The sequence below is a fragment of the Canis aureus genome, chromosome 8 (assembly GCF_053574225.1).
Source record: "Canis aureus isolate CA01 chromosome 8, VMU_Caureus_v.1.0, whole genome shotgun sequence".
NCBI lineage: Eukaryota > Metazoa > Chordata > Mammalia > Carnivora > Canidae > Canis > Canis aureus.
Window position 1 is genome coordinate 66,489,422 of NC_135618.1, and position 17,623 is coordinate 66,507,044.

The following is a 17,623-nucleotide window of genomic DNA, read 5'->3' on the forward strand; positions in this document are numbered from 1 at the left end:
GTTAAATAGGCTTAGAGGATTTCTGAGTTTTGAGCCATTCATTTGGAGCCACAGGGAGTCTTGGGGGCCAATGGAACTCTTCAGACCTGCGCACACAAGCACATTATTTATTGTGTAAAGAGCGACTCTTTCTTTTTTAAAAATTTTTATTTATTTATGATAGTCACACACAGAGAGAGAGAGAGAGAGAGAGAGGCAGAGACACAGGCAGAGGGAGAAGCAGGCTCCATGCACCGGGAGCCCGACGTGGGATTTGATCCCGGGTCTCCAAGATCGCGCCCTGGGCCAAAGGCAGGTGCTAAACTGCTGCGCCACCCAGGGATCCCAAGAGCGACTCTTTCCACAATTCTCTGATGTGTCTCAGACTCTTTGTGTGCTGAGAGAGCTCTATGTTCAACTTTACCTCACAGTCTACCCAATAACCAGATAGGCCTCTTCTAGATTGAGGATATGACTGATGGCTTTTCTGGATCACTGGGGGCCTTATCATGGGCCGTGGTCTGGGGCTTGGCTCTGAGGGAAATGAATGTCTGCCTTGAATTCATCCGTGATTTCATAGATGGCATCACATGGATTCTAATAACCGAGTGTGAACACTGGTCTAGGCGGTCATCCTCAGAAATCACTGGACCATGTGCACTTCAGTTTTTTAATATGTCATTCCAAATGTCCAACAAGGTAAATCCTATTATATCCATACAATAGAGTATGACTCAGCAATGAAAGAACTCATGATATAGGACAAGGATGAATTAAAATAATTATGCAGGGTGAAAGGAGTCAGACAAAAAAAGTACAATTATATAAAATTCTAGAGAGTGCGAAGTAATCTGTAGTGACAGCAGATCAGTGGTTGCCTGAGAATGAGGGAAAAGGGGGGATTCCCAAGAGGTACAGGAAGCTTGGGGGTGATGGATATGTTCACTGTCTTGACTGAGGTGATTGTCTCTCAGGTATAGACATGTCAAAAATCATCCAATAGTAAGTATACTTTATGTGTAGCTTAATTGTAAATTATACTTCATTAAAATCGTGTGTGGGGGCACCTGGGTGGCTAAGTAGGTTAAATGTCCGCCTTTGACTCAGGTCATGATCTCCGGGTCCTGGGATGGAGCTCTGCATTAGGCTCCCTGCTCAGTAGGGAGTCTGCTTCTCCTTCTCCTTCTGCCCTTCCACCCTGGCTTGTGCTTTCTCTTTCTCATAAATAAATAAAATCTTTATTTTTTAACTAATTAGTCATTAAGATTTACTTATTTTAGAACCACCCAGGTGCCCCAATAAATATATATTTTTAAAGATTTTATTTATTTGTTCATGAGAGACACAGGCAGAGGGAGAAGCAGGCTCCATGCAAGGAGCCCGATGCGGAACTCGATCCCGGGACTCAGGGATCACGCCCTGAGCCAAAGGCAGATGCTCAACCGCTGAGCCACACAGGCATCCCCCCAATAAATCTTTTTTAAAAATCGTGTTTGTGTCTCCATGGAAACCCCAAATCATCTTATGTGTTTGTCCTTGCTCAGAACATCCAGAACAGGAGTTCAAGTGTAGGAACAAGCCAGGAATCAGATCTGGAGGATGGCAGCACCAAGTCATCTTCAAGCAAGCTGGGACTCATGCTTGATCTTAGCAAAATAAGGAGATCAGAGGTTTGCATGTACAACTATAACCACATAACAACAGTTACCTGGTTGCAGTATTAACGAGTTTTGCTCACCTACTGTGTGATGAACACGCTTCTATGTGCTAGTGACCTGCAGTGAAGCAAAAACCTGTCCTCTCGTGGACTTCACATTCCAGTAGGAGAGGGAGACAAGTGAACAGTAATAATAGCTAACTAAGACTCCTGGGGTGTTTACCAGGTGCCATGCACTTCTCAGGAGGAGCTCATTTGACACCCCAAACCACCTTCGGGTACCGTTCCCATCTCTAGGAGGGAGTTGAGGCGTGGAAAGGTTAGGTAACCTGCCCATAGTCATGGATCCAGTAACTAGTGGAGCCAGGGGGTCTATATGCAGGCAGTCTGACTCCAGAATTTGCACCCATTACCACAATGCTACACCTCCTCACATTTACGAGGTACAAGTGATAAGGTAAAAAACAAGGCAGGTTGTGGAGTGACAGGGTGAAGTGGTGACAGGTCTTCTGATGAAGTGACATTTGAGCACATGTGAAGGAAGTGGGGAAGCAACCATGGGATTATCTGGAGGAAGAGTATTCTGTGGATGAGAGAAAAGGGGGGAATCCCAAGAGGCACAGGAAACTTGGGGTGATGGAAATGTTCACTTTCTCGACCGAGGTGATTGTTTCACAGGTGTAGACAAGGTGTAGACATGTCAAAAGTCATGGGCATGAGGGTGTATTTGAGTTGTTGAAAGAAAAGTGGATCAGCAGGTGCAGCCACACCAGAGTGGCAGGGCACAGGAATTCAGTGGGGCAGCTGGGCCAGACCAGGAGGGTGCCCAGCCATGGTGCGGGCCTGGCTTTCCTTCTCAGTGAGGCGGGAGGGCCCCAGAGCAGAGATCAGTAGGCTCCCTATAGCTTCACTGTTGACAAACTAGTAAGGAAGATCTTGGAATTATGTGCAGGCTTGTCAGAGGCTGCGGAGTTTGAGAGAGAAAGAGAAGGCCAAGATGATTCAAAGCCTTCTGGTCTGAATGACTGGAAGACACAGTTGTCATTTGCCGTGAGGGAAGGCTGGAGTGGGGGGGATGGAAGTTTGGGGGCAGAATTAGGGAGCTGGTTTTAGACACGTTAGGCTTAAAGTAACTGATCAGACACACCCAGGGGGGCACAGATGGAGACACGAGCCTGGGGTTGAGATCTAGTTGGAAGCAAAAATGTGGATGTGAACAGATTATATCTGGAAATTAATGCCATTAATATTGGGACGTATACACAGTTAACTCTATGCACTAAATACTTTCCAACATCCCAGGGAAGACTTTCAAATCTTTGGTTTCTTGGGAGGAAGGTTTTAGTGGATATAATAACTGTTTTAATTTCCTTAATTGTACAAATAGCAATATTTTATGCAGGTTAAAAATAGTCAAAGATAGTCTCTTTAGCTTAAAGAGAATGGCCTTGTTAATAATTTTCTAATTATTTGTAATGCAGAAAATTAGTTTTAATCCACACTGATGCAGAAATCATATTTTGCTTTATGATTTTTTTATGTAAAAGCCCAAGATCAAGAAGTCTCTAAGTAATGAAAGAATTTCCAAAATGAACTTTAAATCTCCAGGAAAAGGGCTAACCTTTCTTTTGTCTCAAAATGGTGAGTATTTGAATTACTGAATTCTAATGTTTGCATACTGTTGCTTAGAAATGATATAATTCTTATAAAAATGTACAACTGTCTTTTAAAAATATAATTAGGCTGGTAGCGCTACTTCCAATCCTGCCACCCACTTGACAGAGTGAGTTCACTTTCAAGGCATGATCTTGCTGAGGTTTTTTTTGTTTTTGTATTTTGTTTCTAGTTCTGTTGAGATGTAAGTAACTTACAGACTGTCGCAGGTATACAGCATAATGATTTGACATATGTATGTTGTGAAATGATCACCACAGTAGGTTTTGTTAATACCCATCATCTCATATAGATAACCAAAAAAAAATTTTTTTTCCTTGTGATAAGAACTCTTAGGATCTACTCTTAACAATTTTCTTCTGTATCACAACTATAGTTGTCATGCTGTAGATTACATCCCTAGTACTTATTTATCTTACAGCTGGAAGCTTATACCACCTTCATCCAATCCCTCTTGCCCCCAACCGTGGCCTCTGGTAACCACAAATCTGGTCTCTTTTTCTGAGCTTTTATTTTATTATTTTTTAATTTTTATGTATGAGTAAGATCATACAGTGTTTGTCTTTCTCTGGCTGGCTGATTTCACTTAGCATAATGCCTATAAGGCCCATCCATGTTGTCACAAATGGCAGGGTTTCCTCCTTTTTAGCAGATGAATAGAATTCCATTGTATATATACCACAACTTCATCCATCTATCTGTTGGACACTTTAGTTATTTCCATGACTTGATTATTATGGATGCAGACTTCTCTTCCATGTAGTGTTTTTGTTTCCTTTGGATATATTCCCAGGACTAGAATTGCTGGGTTATATGGTACTTCTATTTTGAATTTTCTGAGTACCCTCCATTCTGTTTTCCAGAGTGAATGCACCAATTTACAATCCCTCCAACAGGGCACAAGGGCTCCTCTTTCTCCACAGCCCCGCCAACATTTGTTATCTCTTGTCTTTTCAATGGTTGACATTCTGACAGGTGTGAGGTGATCTCTCATTGTGGTTTGATTTGCATTTCCCTGATGATAAGTGATGTTGAGCACTTTTTTCCCCATGTACTGGCTGGCCACTTGTATATCTTCTTTGGAAAAATGTCTATTCAGATGCTTTGCTTATTTTTAATTAAATTTTTTCTGTTGAGTTGTAGAGTCCTTTAAATATTTTGAATTTGAAGCCCTTATCAGATATATGGTTTGCAAATATTTTTTCCTGCTCTACAGGTTGTCATTTCATTTTGTTCATTTCTTTTGCTTAATTTGATGTCATTCCACTTGTCTATTTCTGATCATGTTGCTTATTCTTTAGGCATCATAACCAAAAAAATCCTTGTCAAAATCCATGTCAAGGAGCTTTTTCTCCCGTTTTCTTTTAGCAGTTTTATGGTTTCTAATTTTACATTTAAATTCTTAAACAATTTTGAAATAATTAATATAAATGGTGTAAGGCAGGGATTTAGTTTCATTTTTTTGTATGTGAATGTCCAATTTTCCCAACACCACTTATTGAAGAGACGATCTTCCCTCCATTGAACATTCCTGGCTTCCTTGTCAAGTACTGACTATACACATGGGTTTATTTCTGGGCTCTGATTCTGTTATATTGGTCTTGGCCAGTATCATACTGTTAGGTTTACTATACTGTGTAGTGTAGCTTCAAATCAGGAAGTATGATGCCTCCTGCTTAGTTCTTTCTCAGGAATGCTTTGGTTATTTGGGGTCTTTTGTGGTTTCATGTAAATTTTAGAGCTGTAAATTTTCTACCTATTAAAAATGCCATTGGAATCTTGATAGGGATTGCAATGAATCTATAAATGGCTCTTGGTGGTATTGACATCCTAACAATATTAATTTTTCCAGGTCATGAATGTGGGCTACCTTTCCATTTATTTTTGTCTTCTTTAATTTCCTTCATCAGTCTTGATGTACTCAGAGTAGAGATCTTTTTCCGTCTTGGCTAAATTTCTTCCTAAGTATTTTATTGTTTTGATAGTGTTGCAAATGGGATCATTTTCTTTAATTCTTTTCCTGATAATTCATTGTTAGTGTATGGAAACACTATTGATTTCTGCATGTTAATTTTATATTCTGCAACTTTCTGATTCATTGATTAGACCTATCCATTTTTTTGGTGGAATATTCAGGATTTCCTACATATAAAATCATGTCATCTGCAAATAGAGACAATTTTACCTCTTCCTTTCCAATTATGATATTTTAAATTTCTTTTTCTTGCCTAATTGCTCTGGCTAGGACCTTCCAGTACTATGTTGAATAAGAGTGGTGAGAGTGGCATCCTTCTCTTGTTCCTGATCTTAAAGGAAAAAATTTCAATCTTTCACTACTGAGTATGATGTAAGCTGAGGGCTTGTAATAGATAGTATGTATGTATGTATGTATGTATTTGATTTTATCTATTTGAGAGAGAGAGCACAAGCGGGGGGGGGGGGGGCAGAGGGAGAGGGAGAAGCAGACTTTCCACTGACTGGGATTTAATTCCAGGGGTTTAATACGGGGTTTAATTCCAGGACCTGAGATCATGACCTGAGCCACCCAGGAACCACATACATAGCCTTTATTATGTTGAGGTACATTCCTTCTGTACCTAATTTAAGGGTTTTTTTAAGATTTTATATATTTCACAGAGAGCACAAGTTGGGGGGAGGGGCAGAGGGAGAGGGAGAAGCAGGCTCCCTGCTGAGTAGGGAGCCTGACATGGGGGTTGATCCTGAGATCACAACCTGAGCTGAAGGTAGATGCTTAATTGACTGAACCTCCCAGGCACCCTTTGTTAAGGGTTTTTATCATAAATGGACATTGACTTTTGTCAAATGCTTTTTCTGTGTTTATGAAGATGATCATATAATTTTTTATTTCATTCATATGAAATATGCATATGTTGGACCATCCTTGTACCCCAGGGGTAAATCCCAGTTGACCATGGTGAATGATCCTTTTAATATGCTAAACTCAGTTTTCTAGTATTTTATTGAATATTTTTGTTCCAGGGATATTGGCCTGTAGTTTTCTTTACTGGTCCTTTAGTGGTCTTTTCTGGCTTTGGCATCAGGGTAATGTTGACCTTGTAAAATAAAAATTTGGTAGTGTTCCCTCCTCTTCAGTTTTTGGGAAGAGTTTGAGAAGGATTGGCATTAATTTTTTTCAAATGTTTGGCAAAGTTCAACAGTGAAACTATCTGGTCTTGGGCTTTTCTTTGCTGGGAGATTTTTGGTTACTAATTCAATCTTACTAGTAATTGGTCCAATCATATTTTCCATTTCTTCTTCATTCAGTCTTGGTAGGTTGTATAGTCCTAAGAATTTCTCCCTTTCTTCTAGGTTATTATCCAGTTTGTTGGTGTATAATTGTTCCTAATAGCCTCTTAGGAAACTTATTACAATTAATACCACAGAAATATATTTGTTTTCATTTACAATTTTGTTGATTTGGGTCCTCTCTCTTTTTTACTTGGTTAGTCTAGCTAAAAGTTTGTCAATTTTGTTTAAGAGTTGGTTTTTTGAAAAAACAATTTTGGTAATATTTCTATTTTCCTGTTCTCTATTTTGTGTATTTCTGCTCTAATCTTTAGGATTTGCCTCCTTCTGCTACTTTTGGATCTAGTTTCTTTTTCTAGTTCCCCATGGCAGAGTTAGGTTAGTTTAATCGAGTTCTTTCTTGTTTCTTAATGTAGGTGTTTCTTGATATGAACTTCTTTGAACTACATTCACTACATCTGTAAATTTTTGTATATTGTGTTTCTATTTTCATTAGTCTCAAGATACTTTTAAACTTCCCCTTTAATTTCTTCTTTGACCCACTGGTTATTAGGGAGAGTGTTAACTTCCATGTGTTTGTGAATTTTCCAGGTTTTCTCCTGTTACTAATTTCTAGTTTTATACCATTGTGGTCAGAGAAGATACTTGATAGGATTTCAGTCTTCTTGAATTTGCTAAGACTTGCTTTGTGGTCTAACACATATTCTATACTAGGAAATGTTCCATGTTTGCTTGATTAGAATGTGTATTCTGTTGTCAGAATGTTCTGTATATGTCTGTTAGGTCCTCCATTTGGTCTACAGCATTGATCACATCTGCTGTTTCCTTATTGATTATCTGTCTGGATGACCTATCTGTTGTTGAGAGTAGGGTATTAAAGTCTCCAACTTTATTGTATTGCTTTTTTTCTCCTTTTGCTCTGTTAGTTTTTGCTTTATTTATTTAGGTACCATGAAGTTGGGTGCATAAATACAATTGTATCTTCCTGATGGATGATTTATCATTATATAATGACCTTGCCTGTCTCTTTTTACTATTTTTAAAGTCTATGTTGTCTGATATAAGTATAGTTACCTCTGCCTTTTTTTTTTTTTTTCTTGATTACCATTTGGTTGAAATGTCTTTTCCACCACTTCACTCAGTCTGTGTGCCTTGAAGACTAACATGAGTTCTTGGATGCAGCTTATTGTTGGATCTTGTCTGTTTATCCATTCAGCTATTCAATGCCTTTGACTGGAGATTTAATCTATTTACACTGAGTAATTATTGATAGGTAAGGGCTTACTACTGCTCTTTTATTAATTGCTTTCTGATTGTTTCATAGAGCTACTGTTGTATTTTTATCCTGCTGTGGTTTCTTTTTTTCGTGTTTTGATGTCTTTGGTATCAGTATGCTCTAACTCTTTAATATCATATTTTTTGTGTGTGTTATCAGTATAGATTTTTTCCCTTGTGGTAATTACCATAAGGCTTATATAAAATGTCTTAAAATTGGAACACCCTATTTTAAACTGATAACTTCATTAGAATTCCTAAATTTTATACTTCTCCCCCTCACGTTTTAGGTTACTGATGTTACAATTTACATACATACATACATACATTTATTTATGTATTTATGATTTTATTTATTTATTCATGAGAGACACAGAGAGAGGGAGAAGCAGGCTCCATGCAGGGAGCCTGATGCGGGACTCGATCCTGGGACTCAAAGCTCATGCCCTGGACCGAAGGCAGGTGCTAAACCACTGAGCCACCGAGGGATCCCTATTTACATATATTTAGATTATGTAACTAATAACAGATTATTGTACTTAGTTACTTTTATTATGTTTTTAAACTTTTGAACTAGAGTTGTAAGTGAATTAGGCACCACCATTACGATATTACAGAATCTATGTATTTACTATTACTAGTGGGTTTTATACTACCTTCTTATGTTTTTATGATGTTAATTAGTATCCTTTGACTTCTACTTAAAGCGCCCTCTTAAGCATTTCCTATAAGGCAGGTTTAGCAGTGATGAGCTCCCTCTTTTATTTGTTCGGAAAAGTCTCTCTCCTTCATTTCTGAAGGACAGCTTTGCTGGGTAGAGTTCTTGATTGATTCAATATTTGAATAGTTCATTTCATTCTCTCTTGGCCTAAAAAGTTTGTTGATAAACCAGTCAGTAGTCACATAGGTGTTCCCTTATATGTAACTTATTTTCAAAATTCTTTAATTTTGATGATTATAATGTGCTTCAGTGTAGCTCTCTTTGGGCTCAACCTATTTGAGGTCTTTATGGCTTCATGGATCTGGATGTCCTTTTCTCTTCTTAGGCTTGGGAAGTTTTTAGCCACTATTTATTGCTTTAAATATACTTTATAGGGCATCCCCGGTGGCTTAGTGGTTTAGCACCGCCTTTGGCCCGGGGCATGATCCTGGGGACCTGGGATGGAGTCCCATGTCGGGCTCCCTGCATGGAGCCTGCTTCTCCCTCTGCCTGTGTCTCTGCCTCTCTCTCTCTCTCTCTCTCTCTCTGTGTGTGTGTGTTTCTCATGAATAAATAAATAAAATGTTTTTTTTAAAGGAGGATTTCCTTACAATAAATAAATAAACTTTATATCCCTTTCTCTTCTTCTTCTGGAATTTCCATAATGAGAATATTGTTTCTTTTTTTAATTGTGTTCCATAAATGCCATAGGCTTTCTTCACCTTTTTTTCTCTTTGCTCCTCCGACTGGGTAACTTCAAATGCCCTATCTTCTGGGTCTCTGATTCTTTCTTCTGCATGATCCACTCTGACTTTAAAGCTTACAATTAAATTCTTCAATTTGGTTATTTTTCAGCTCTAGGATTTCGGTTTTGGTATTTTTGATGGCCTCTTTGTTGAACTTGTTTTGTTCTTGCATTGTTTTCCTAATTTTGTATAATTGTATATTCTTGTAGTTCACTAAACTTCAAGAGGATTGTTCTGAATTCTTCAGCAGTTTATAGATCTCCATTTCTTTAGGGTCACTTATTACAGCTTTATGAGTTTCCTTTGGTGGTGTCATGTTTACTTGTTTTTCATAATTCTTGATTCCTTACTTTGGTATCTATGCATTTGAGCAAGGGGTATCGATTTCAGATTTTACAGGCTTGCATTAGCAGAGACAGTTGCTCACCAATAAGCTCAATTTGGGTTTTTGGATGTGTCTGCTGGTACTTTTCTGGGCAAGGGGGCTTGTTATCAGTTCTATTTCATGGCAAGGCCACTGTGTGAGCTCTGAGGTTGACAGGAGAAAGGTGCTGCTGGCTGACAACTGTTTTTAGGTAGGACTGGTGGCTTGGTTCCTTACACCAAGTGAGGCTACAGGGTCAGCTTCATGGTTGCCTTGGTGTTCTGGTCAGGCTTACTAGATAGTTGGGGTTGGGTAGTATTCTCAGCTGTATGCAAGTCTATGAATTAGCTTCCCTACTCTAATAGGGCAGCAGGACAGGGTCCTTGGATGGCATGTCTTATTGTTGGGATTCCTGAATCAGACAATTTTGTGAAATAATTCCCTGGCCAGACAGGTTACTGGTTTTGCTCTGCAGACAGGGAAAATTCTAGGCTGTGCTCTCTGTTCAAGTGCAGGGCTGTTGGGTGGGATAAAGACTATCCAACAATGAGGCATGGTGGAAGGGGTGGGGAGTAGTGTTATGAATTAGTTTCTTTGGCTGAGTGGAGAGGGAAAAGCCTTATCTTGAGGTGGATAAGGCTTTTTGTTTGTAGTCTTGACTCAAGCCAACCCATGCCCCCATGTTTCCTGGTTAAACAAGGCCACTGGCTTTGCTCTGCAGGCTTTCAGCTCCGCATACCAGACTGCTCAAGTGTTGTAGGACTACATAGGTTCCAGGTGTTCTGGCCAGGCTTCTGGCTGAGCAGGGCTGGGAGCTTTCCTTAGCACTGGGTGGGGCTATAAATCAGCTACTCTGCTTGGGCAGAGCAGTGGAACCCTCCACACATGGCACTGGCTGCCATATTTTCTGCTAAGTGTTGAATTATACATTTTGCAGGTGTTCTTGTCTTTCTGTTCAGATGCTGTAAGTCAGGCTATGACTCAGCTCTCCTGCCAGGGAAGCAGGGCTGACCAGGTTCCAGGGCTGGCACAGCTCCTCATTTGAGGATATGAATCAGGCTGATCTGTACCCTGTGGAGTTTCCTGGTCAGATTTCACCACCAACTTGGTACTGTAGGTGTGCAACAATGCTGTTTGCGGGCTGCCACTTGGGTGCTGCAGGTAGGAACTCAGTCTGCCAAGATCTCAGTGCAGTGACTGTTGCAAGACCCCCGGCCCCCCCACTTCTGTTACAATCAAATTCCTAGTGGTTGAGTCCTCAGATTCCCTAGCGGTTCCCATGGGGTAAGACTGGAGGGACCTGTAATGCTGAGGGAACTGGATGTCTACCCTAGTCTCTCTTTCCCCACTGGAGGAACCACAGGCTCAGGGGTGGCCTCACTGTGGTGCTGTGCCAGCCTGAGGGTTGAGGGGGTGGTGTGGGCAGCATTTAACTGCTACTCTTACCCTTCCAGTGCTGCTTTGTTCTCTGTGGTGCAGGGGGGCTTCAGCTTCACCCCTGCATTCTAGGATTCTCCCAGTGGTGTCTTGTTCTGGTTCTTCTTTTGAAGGGGGAGTGAAGTCAGGTGATGACCTATGTCACCATCTTGGTGATGCCACTTCTCCTGGAGTTGACTTTTGAAAGCATGATCCTACCAAGTTGAATCAGTCAGGACAGTGCCCCTCTGGTGTGGGGCCTGCATGTCCATCTCTCCAGCCTGACACTGTTGACTATATCCTTACACAGCCGACTTGTATCTCTCAGGAGTTTCACTCACTTTTTAAAAAAAATTGAAGTATAATTAACATACAGTGTTGTATTAGTTTCATATTACAGATGATTCAACAATTTTACACATTACTCTATGATTTTCAAGATAAGTGTACTCTTAAACCCTCTTTTAAAATTTCACCCATCCCTCCCATTCACCTCTCTGGCAACCACCAGACTTTGTCTCTTTTTTTTTTTTTTATCCATATTTAAGACTTTGTCTCTTTTCTTCTTGTTTATTCATTTGTTTTGTTTCTTAAATTCTACATGAGTGAAATCCTATGGTATTTGTCTCTCTTACTTCACCTAACATTATACCCTCTAGGTCCATCCATGTTGCAAATAGCAAGATCTCATTTTTTATGCCTGAGTAATATTCCATCATATGCATATATGTGTATAAATAGGTATAAATATGTACATAGTAAGTGTGTACATATACACACACACACACACACCTTCATCTATTCATCTATGGATAGACACCTGATAGACACCTTGCTTCCATGTTTGGCTCTTATAAATAATGGTACAATAAACATAGGGGTGCATATCCCTTTTCAAAATAGTGGTTTCATTTTCTTTAGATAAATACCCAGTAATGGAACTACTGGATCATATGGTAATTTTAATTTTTTGAGGAACCTCCGTTCCATTTTCCACAGTGGCTGCACCAATTTTCATTTCCACCAACAATACACAAGGGTTCTTTTTCTTCCATATCCTTCCCAACACTTGTTATTTCTTGTGTTTTTGATTTGAGCCATTCTGATAGGTGTAGGTGATATCTCACTGTGGTTTTGATTTGTGTTTCCAATGATGAATGTTCATCTTTTCATGTGTCTGTTGCCTATCTGAATGTCTTTGGAAAAATGTGTATTCAGGTCCCCTGTCCATTTATTTTTTTTCCCTGTCCATTTATTAATAGGATTATTTGATTTTGGTATTAAGGGATTAATACCCAAAGTATATGAAGAATTTATCAGATATTATCATTTCCAAACATCTTTTCCTATTCTGTAGGTTGCCTTTTTGTCTTGCTGATGGTTTTCTTCACTGTGCAAAGGCTTTTGATTTTGATGTAGTCCCCATAGTTTATTTTTGCTTTTGTTCACCTCAGGAGACACATTTAGAAAAATGTCACTAGGACTGATGTCAGAGAAATTACTACCTATGTTTTCTTCTAGGAGTTTTCTGGGGGAGGTCTTTAATCCATTTCATTTTTGTGTAAGATGGTTTTTAAAGATGCTCAAGTACCTCATATTCCTTCTAATATTATCCCCCTCCCTCGTAAAAATCCCCCTAGCATTCTATCTGCTGCTTCTACTTCCCCAACTCTCAGATCATTACTCAGCCCTGTCTACACTGGCTTCCAGCTTCATCCCTCTCCTTTTGCTGGAGTCATCTAATGCCACTGGGGTCTTCCTATTTTAAAAAGGGCCAGCTGTATTCAGTTAAACAGCAAACCATCATACAACCACTTGGGACATTAAAAGCACTAAAACCAAAACAACAAAAATCCCCACCAAATAGGAGGTCCTCTATTCTAACTAATCCTTAGAGAAAAATAAAATTACATTTCTGAGGATACTTAGAAAACTGAAAAAACAGAAACACTCCCTATGAGATATAGTCAAAACTATAACCTAAGAAAATGGATAGTGTTAAATGTTTTCACCATTAAACAGGAAACATGGTAACTTCAACATTTGGCCAAAAAAAGGGTAGAAGGGAGGAGTAATGAAATATAAGGACAGCAGGAGGAGGCATGAACAAAAATATAAACTCCTAAATTATGCATAAAACAAAAATACTAAAATTACTAAAATTGATCATTCTGAAAGCTGGTTTTTTATGTGAGAAGACACCCCCAACCTAGTACAGTCAGGATGAAAGTGATAGAACACATATCATCTCTCTTGGAAGGAAAAAGTACCCACCAATGAGAGTCTTAAAAAAAGATTTTTGTTTATTCATGAGAGACAGAGAGAGGCAGAGACACAGGCAGAGAGAGAAGCAGGCTCCCTGTGAGGAGCTGATACAGGACTTGATCCCAGGACCCTGGGATCACAACCTGAGCCAAAGGCAGATTCTCAACCACTAAGCCACCCAGGTGTCCCAAGATTTTTTTTTAAGTGTAGTAAAAGGATGCTATACATCTCCAAGCTAATACATGTGAAAAATTTGAAATTCTTTTCTAGGAAGATAATAACAAAAATTGACTCAGGAAAATACAAAAAAAAGAACCCTGAATAATCATGGGGGGAAAACCATAAAAAAAGTTACTCTCCTATATTTAATTTTAGGAGCAAAAAAACTTAAGACAGTACCAATATAAGAATTGTTCTTACATTCTTATTTTTAAAACTCTAAAGCTTATGCTAAAAACCTTTCAATTCATTTAACAGAATCAGTATAACCAAGACTGGTTTGAAAATGTGACTCAAAAAACCCCCAAACCAAAACCAAACCAGACCCCTGTTTCTCCACTGGGAAAGAGGCAGGGGTGGGTACATAAAACCTACATGAGTGGGAAGATCCCTGCTGAATTCCCGGAGTCTAAAACATGCTAAATTAATGAAACCTAAACAATATTAATTCAAAAGTTCCTGTCTTTTAATCCACAGAGTGTTTTTTCTGCTCCATCCATTTCTGTGGTTGATGCTCTACTGGATTTTCATCTCACGTTCCTCTGTTCCACAATTTGTTTGGTTCTTTGTGATTTCCATCTCCTTGTGATAAGCTCCTTCTATTTGTACATTGTTTTCCTGATTTCATGGAATTTTCTTCCTGGGTGTGCTTCTACCTCCCTGAGCATCCTTCAAATGGCTATTTTGAACGTTCAGTCGGGTCCATTGCAAACCTCCATGGATAACTTTGGGGCTGGTTGCTAGAAGATTATTGTGCTCTTGCAGTGGTCACATTTCTTAGAGGGTTTGTGTTCTTTAAGGCCTTGTGTTGCTGTCGTTTTATCTGAAACCTCCACTAATAAAACTTTCCTTTGGCCTTGCTAGGGATTTGGAAGCTTTCTCAGACCACCCAAGGCCACACCTGCTCAATATTTCTTAGTCCCTCTTACAGCAGAATTCTTAAGCCCACATGCCTTCTCTCCATCCCACAGCATATCAGGTCGTGTGCTGGCAGCCTCCTTCTTGCTTTCCCGAGATGGTGCTAAAACTCGAGTTGGTGGTCTCTCCCTGGCCCACATTCTGTGAGCGCTCACTCCCCCCACCTTATGTGGTGAGGTGCATGGGGTGCTGGGGGCTCCTGTGGGCCAGCTGGCACCAATGGCCTAGTTTCTCTCTTCGTGCATTTGCTCTTCTTGGACATTTCAAATAAATGGAATCATATGTCTATTGCATCTGTCATCTTATTCACTTGTAATTACTTGGGGATTCATTCATGCTGTAACATCTCAGCATTGTGTCCCTTTGATCAGTTGAGTAGTGTTCCATTGTACGAATAAACCACGTTTTCTGTCTTCATCTAGCTGGACTGTTGCCACTTTGGGCTATCATGAATAGTGAAAATTGGTGTGTAAGGCATGGTGGACATATTTTAACTTTTCTTGGGTAGATATCCAGTGGCGGAATTGTTCTGTCATATGCTAAGTCTATGCTTAGTGCTTAAAATAGCCAGGCTGTTTTCCTAATTGGCCATGCCATTTTATCTGCCATCAGTAATATAGGAGGTGGTCTGGTTTCTCCTTGTCTTCTCCCAACACTTAGTGTGTGTTTAAAATTTCTTTTTATTGGGTTGTCTCATTGAGCTATTTATGTAATCTGGATACAAGTCATCCTTTATCTGGTATGTTTGGCAGATATTCTCTCCTGGTGTGTGGCCATTTATTTTGTAATTATTTGCTTTGGCAAACATGACTTGGGGGGAAACCACAAGCATATCACTGTTTACTTGTATTAAATCATCTAGCCTTCACACCACCTCTGTGAGGTAAGTCCTCCATGGTTCCCTTTTTGCAGATGAGGAAGCTAAGGCACAAATATTCACTTGCAGTTTACACAGTTAATACGTGGCATAGCTGAGCCTTGACTCTAACTTGTTTGGCTCACATCTATGCTCTGGACTCCTGCACTATGATACTTCCGAAGCCTCTGCTTCGGAAGTATCAAGAATAAAAGCAGCAGCAGCAGCAGCAGCAGCAGAGACTGTGCATGCTCCTTGACATGGTTCCCAGAGCCTGGAAGAGGGTCAACACAATCCCAGGGAGGTGTTCTTCATCAGTTACCTCCAGGCACAACATTCTCCCAAGCCTGGGCCCGCTCCAGGTTATATGGATGTTCTAGAACCTAGGAACTCATGTGTAAAGTGCAGATGAAGGTTTCTCTGTGTTTATAAAATCTGGTACTGGCACCAAGGCCCTATTAGTGTTCCACTATGCTTGCCACAGTGGCTCCTGAGATGGGAAGTTGGACTGCTCGCAGAACCCACCATTCCATTGTCCCTGTCCCCACCCTCTTTACCCATCCCTGCCCTCACACAGCCAGAGTAGCCCATGCTAGAGACACAGTCTAAAAATACTTGCTGTCTTGAGAGATCCCAGAGCTTATTGATATTACCGAACCATCCAAAGCATTCTTTTCCCAGAATTAAACACATTCCAAAGTGTGTATCTTTTGGCCTTTGTAGATGTGAAGCAACTCTTACCAAGTCAGTGGTTCTACCGACCTTCTTATTTATTTGAGAGTTAAAAATCCTCTTTCATGCCATGCCTGGATAGCTCAGTTGGTTGAACATCCAACTCTTGATTTGGGCTCAGGGTGTGATCTCAGAGTGGTAGGATCGAGCCCGTCTGGCTCTGTGTTCAGTGCAGTCTGCTTGAGAGTCCCTCTCTCTCTGCCCTTCCCCTGCTCACATTCTCTAAATAAATAAAATCTTTTTAAAAATCCTATTTTCTTAACTGCCTTTGAAAACTGCAAAAGCCAAGGTCCCCTCCCACATAAAACATGAAAAATGTAAATTTTCTAGCTTAAATTCAATTCATACTTTTAATTTTAGAAAACAAGAATACTGGGATCCCTGGGTGGCGCAGCGGTTTGGCGCCTGCCTTTGGCCCAGGGCGCGATCCTGGAGATCCGGGATCGAATCCCACATCAGGCTCCCGGTACATGGAGCCTGCTTCTCCCTCTGCCTGTGTCTCTGCCTCTCTCTCTCTCTCTGTGACTATCATAAATAAATAAAAATGTAAAAAAAAAAAAAAAAAAAAAAAGAAAACAAGAATACTTACACCATTTAGAAAAAAAATACCAGGAGACTCAGAACATCAATAATCATAGCTCTGGGTCTACTGACCAGGTACCTGCCTTGTTCCAGGTAGTCAGTGAAGCACTCTGTGGTTACCTTAGCCCTCCCAAGCTTGAGGGGAAGCATAGCATCATCCCATCTTCCAGGAGAGGAGGATGCTTAGTCATTGTAGAAAGTTGCAGAACTGGAATTGTATTCAGGCTCACTTTAAACTTTCTTCCAGAGAGAAAAGAAAAATCCAAGGATGAACCACAAGAAAACCTTGCTGTGTGGATCACGAGTATGTATATCTTTTTTGTGAACATACTGTTCCATGCACACAAACACGAAGAAACCCTCAAGGAGAAAATAAGGGAGGACAGGCTGCATTACATGGCCACGGCTCACCAGAGGAAACTCGAAAACGATGAGCTGGAAGCAAGGTAACTTCACAGAACTTCTCTGCTCCTGTCCTCCATGATCTTTCCTTCCCATCTCTGTGGCTGTGGACCAAATGCTTTCATTAAAAATGTACGACTTCCTCAGAGATGCAGCTCCTCTGGTGGTACCGAGAACCTGGAACTGCCAGAAGGATCCTGCCTGTGGCCACCGGTTCTCTCAGGTGGTGAGGATGCCTGGGCCCCAAGGCTCACACAGACTCAAGTCCACATCGTGGCTGAGAGGCCACAGAGCTAGGCTGCTAGGTTCAGATCCCAGTCCCACCCCTTGGTGGCCTTGGATAAAATCCACTCACCATGCCTCGGTTTCCCCATCTGTAAGATAATCCCCCATTGGGCTGTTGTGAGGACTGAGTGAGCTGATGTAAAATATCTACAACAGTGCCTGGCATGTGGTGAGACCCCACTACCTGCTGCTCACCTACCTTTCTAGAAACATGGTAGAGAACTGTGCAGTCACATCTGTCCAGAGTGCTAGAGCCTGCTCTTTGCAAAGCACACCTCAAGCCCAT

General features: G+C 40.5%; 1 protein-coding gene across 3 annotated transcripts in view; it reads left to right on the plus strand.

Moving 5' to 3' along the window:
* Positions 1 to 17,623, plus strand: part of RSPH10B (radial spoke head 10 homolog B) — a 59,998-nt gene that overhangs the window by 41,372 nt on the left and 1,003 nt on the right. For all 3 annotated transcript variants that reach the window (XM_077907762.1, XM_077907763.1, XM_077907764.1), the window contains 3 exons: positions 1,524 to 1,649; positions 3,184 to 3,277; positions 16,898 to 17,096. In XM_077907762.1, coding sequence (XP_077763888.1) covers positions 1,524 to 1,649; positions 3,184 to 3,277; positions 16,898 to 17,096 — 419 coding nt within the window. The remainder of the gene's footprint in view (positions 1 to 1,523; positions 1,650 to 3,183; positions 3,278 to 16,897; positions 17,097 to 17,623) is intronic.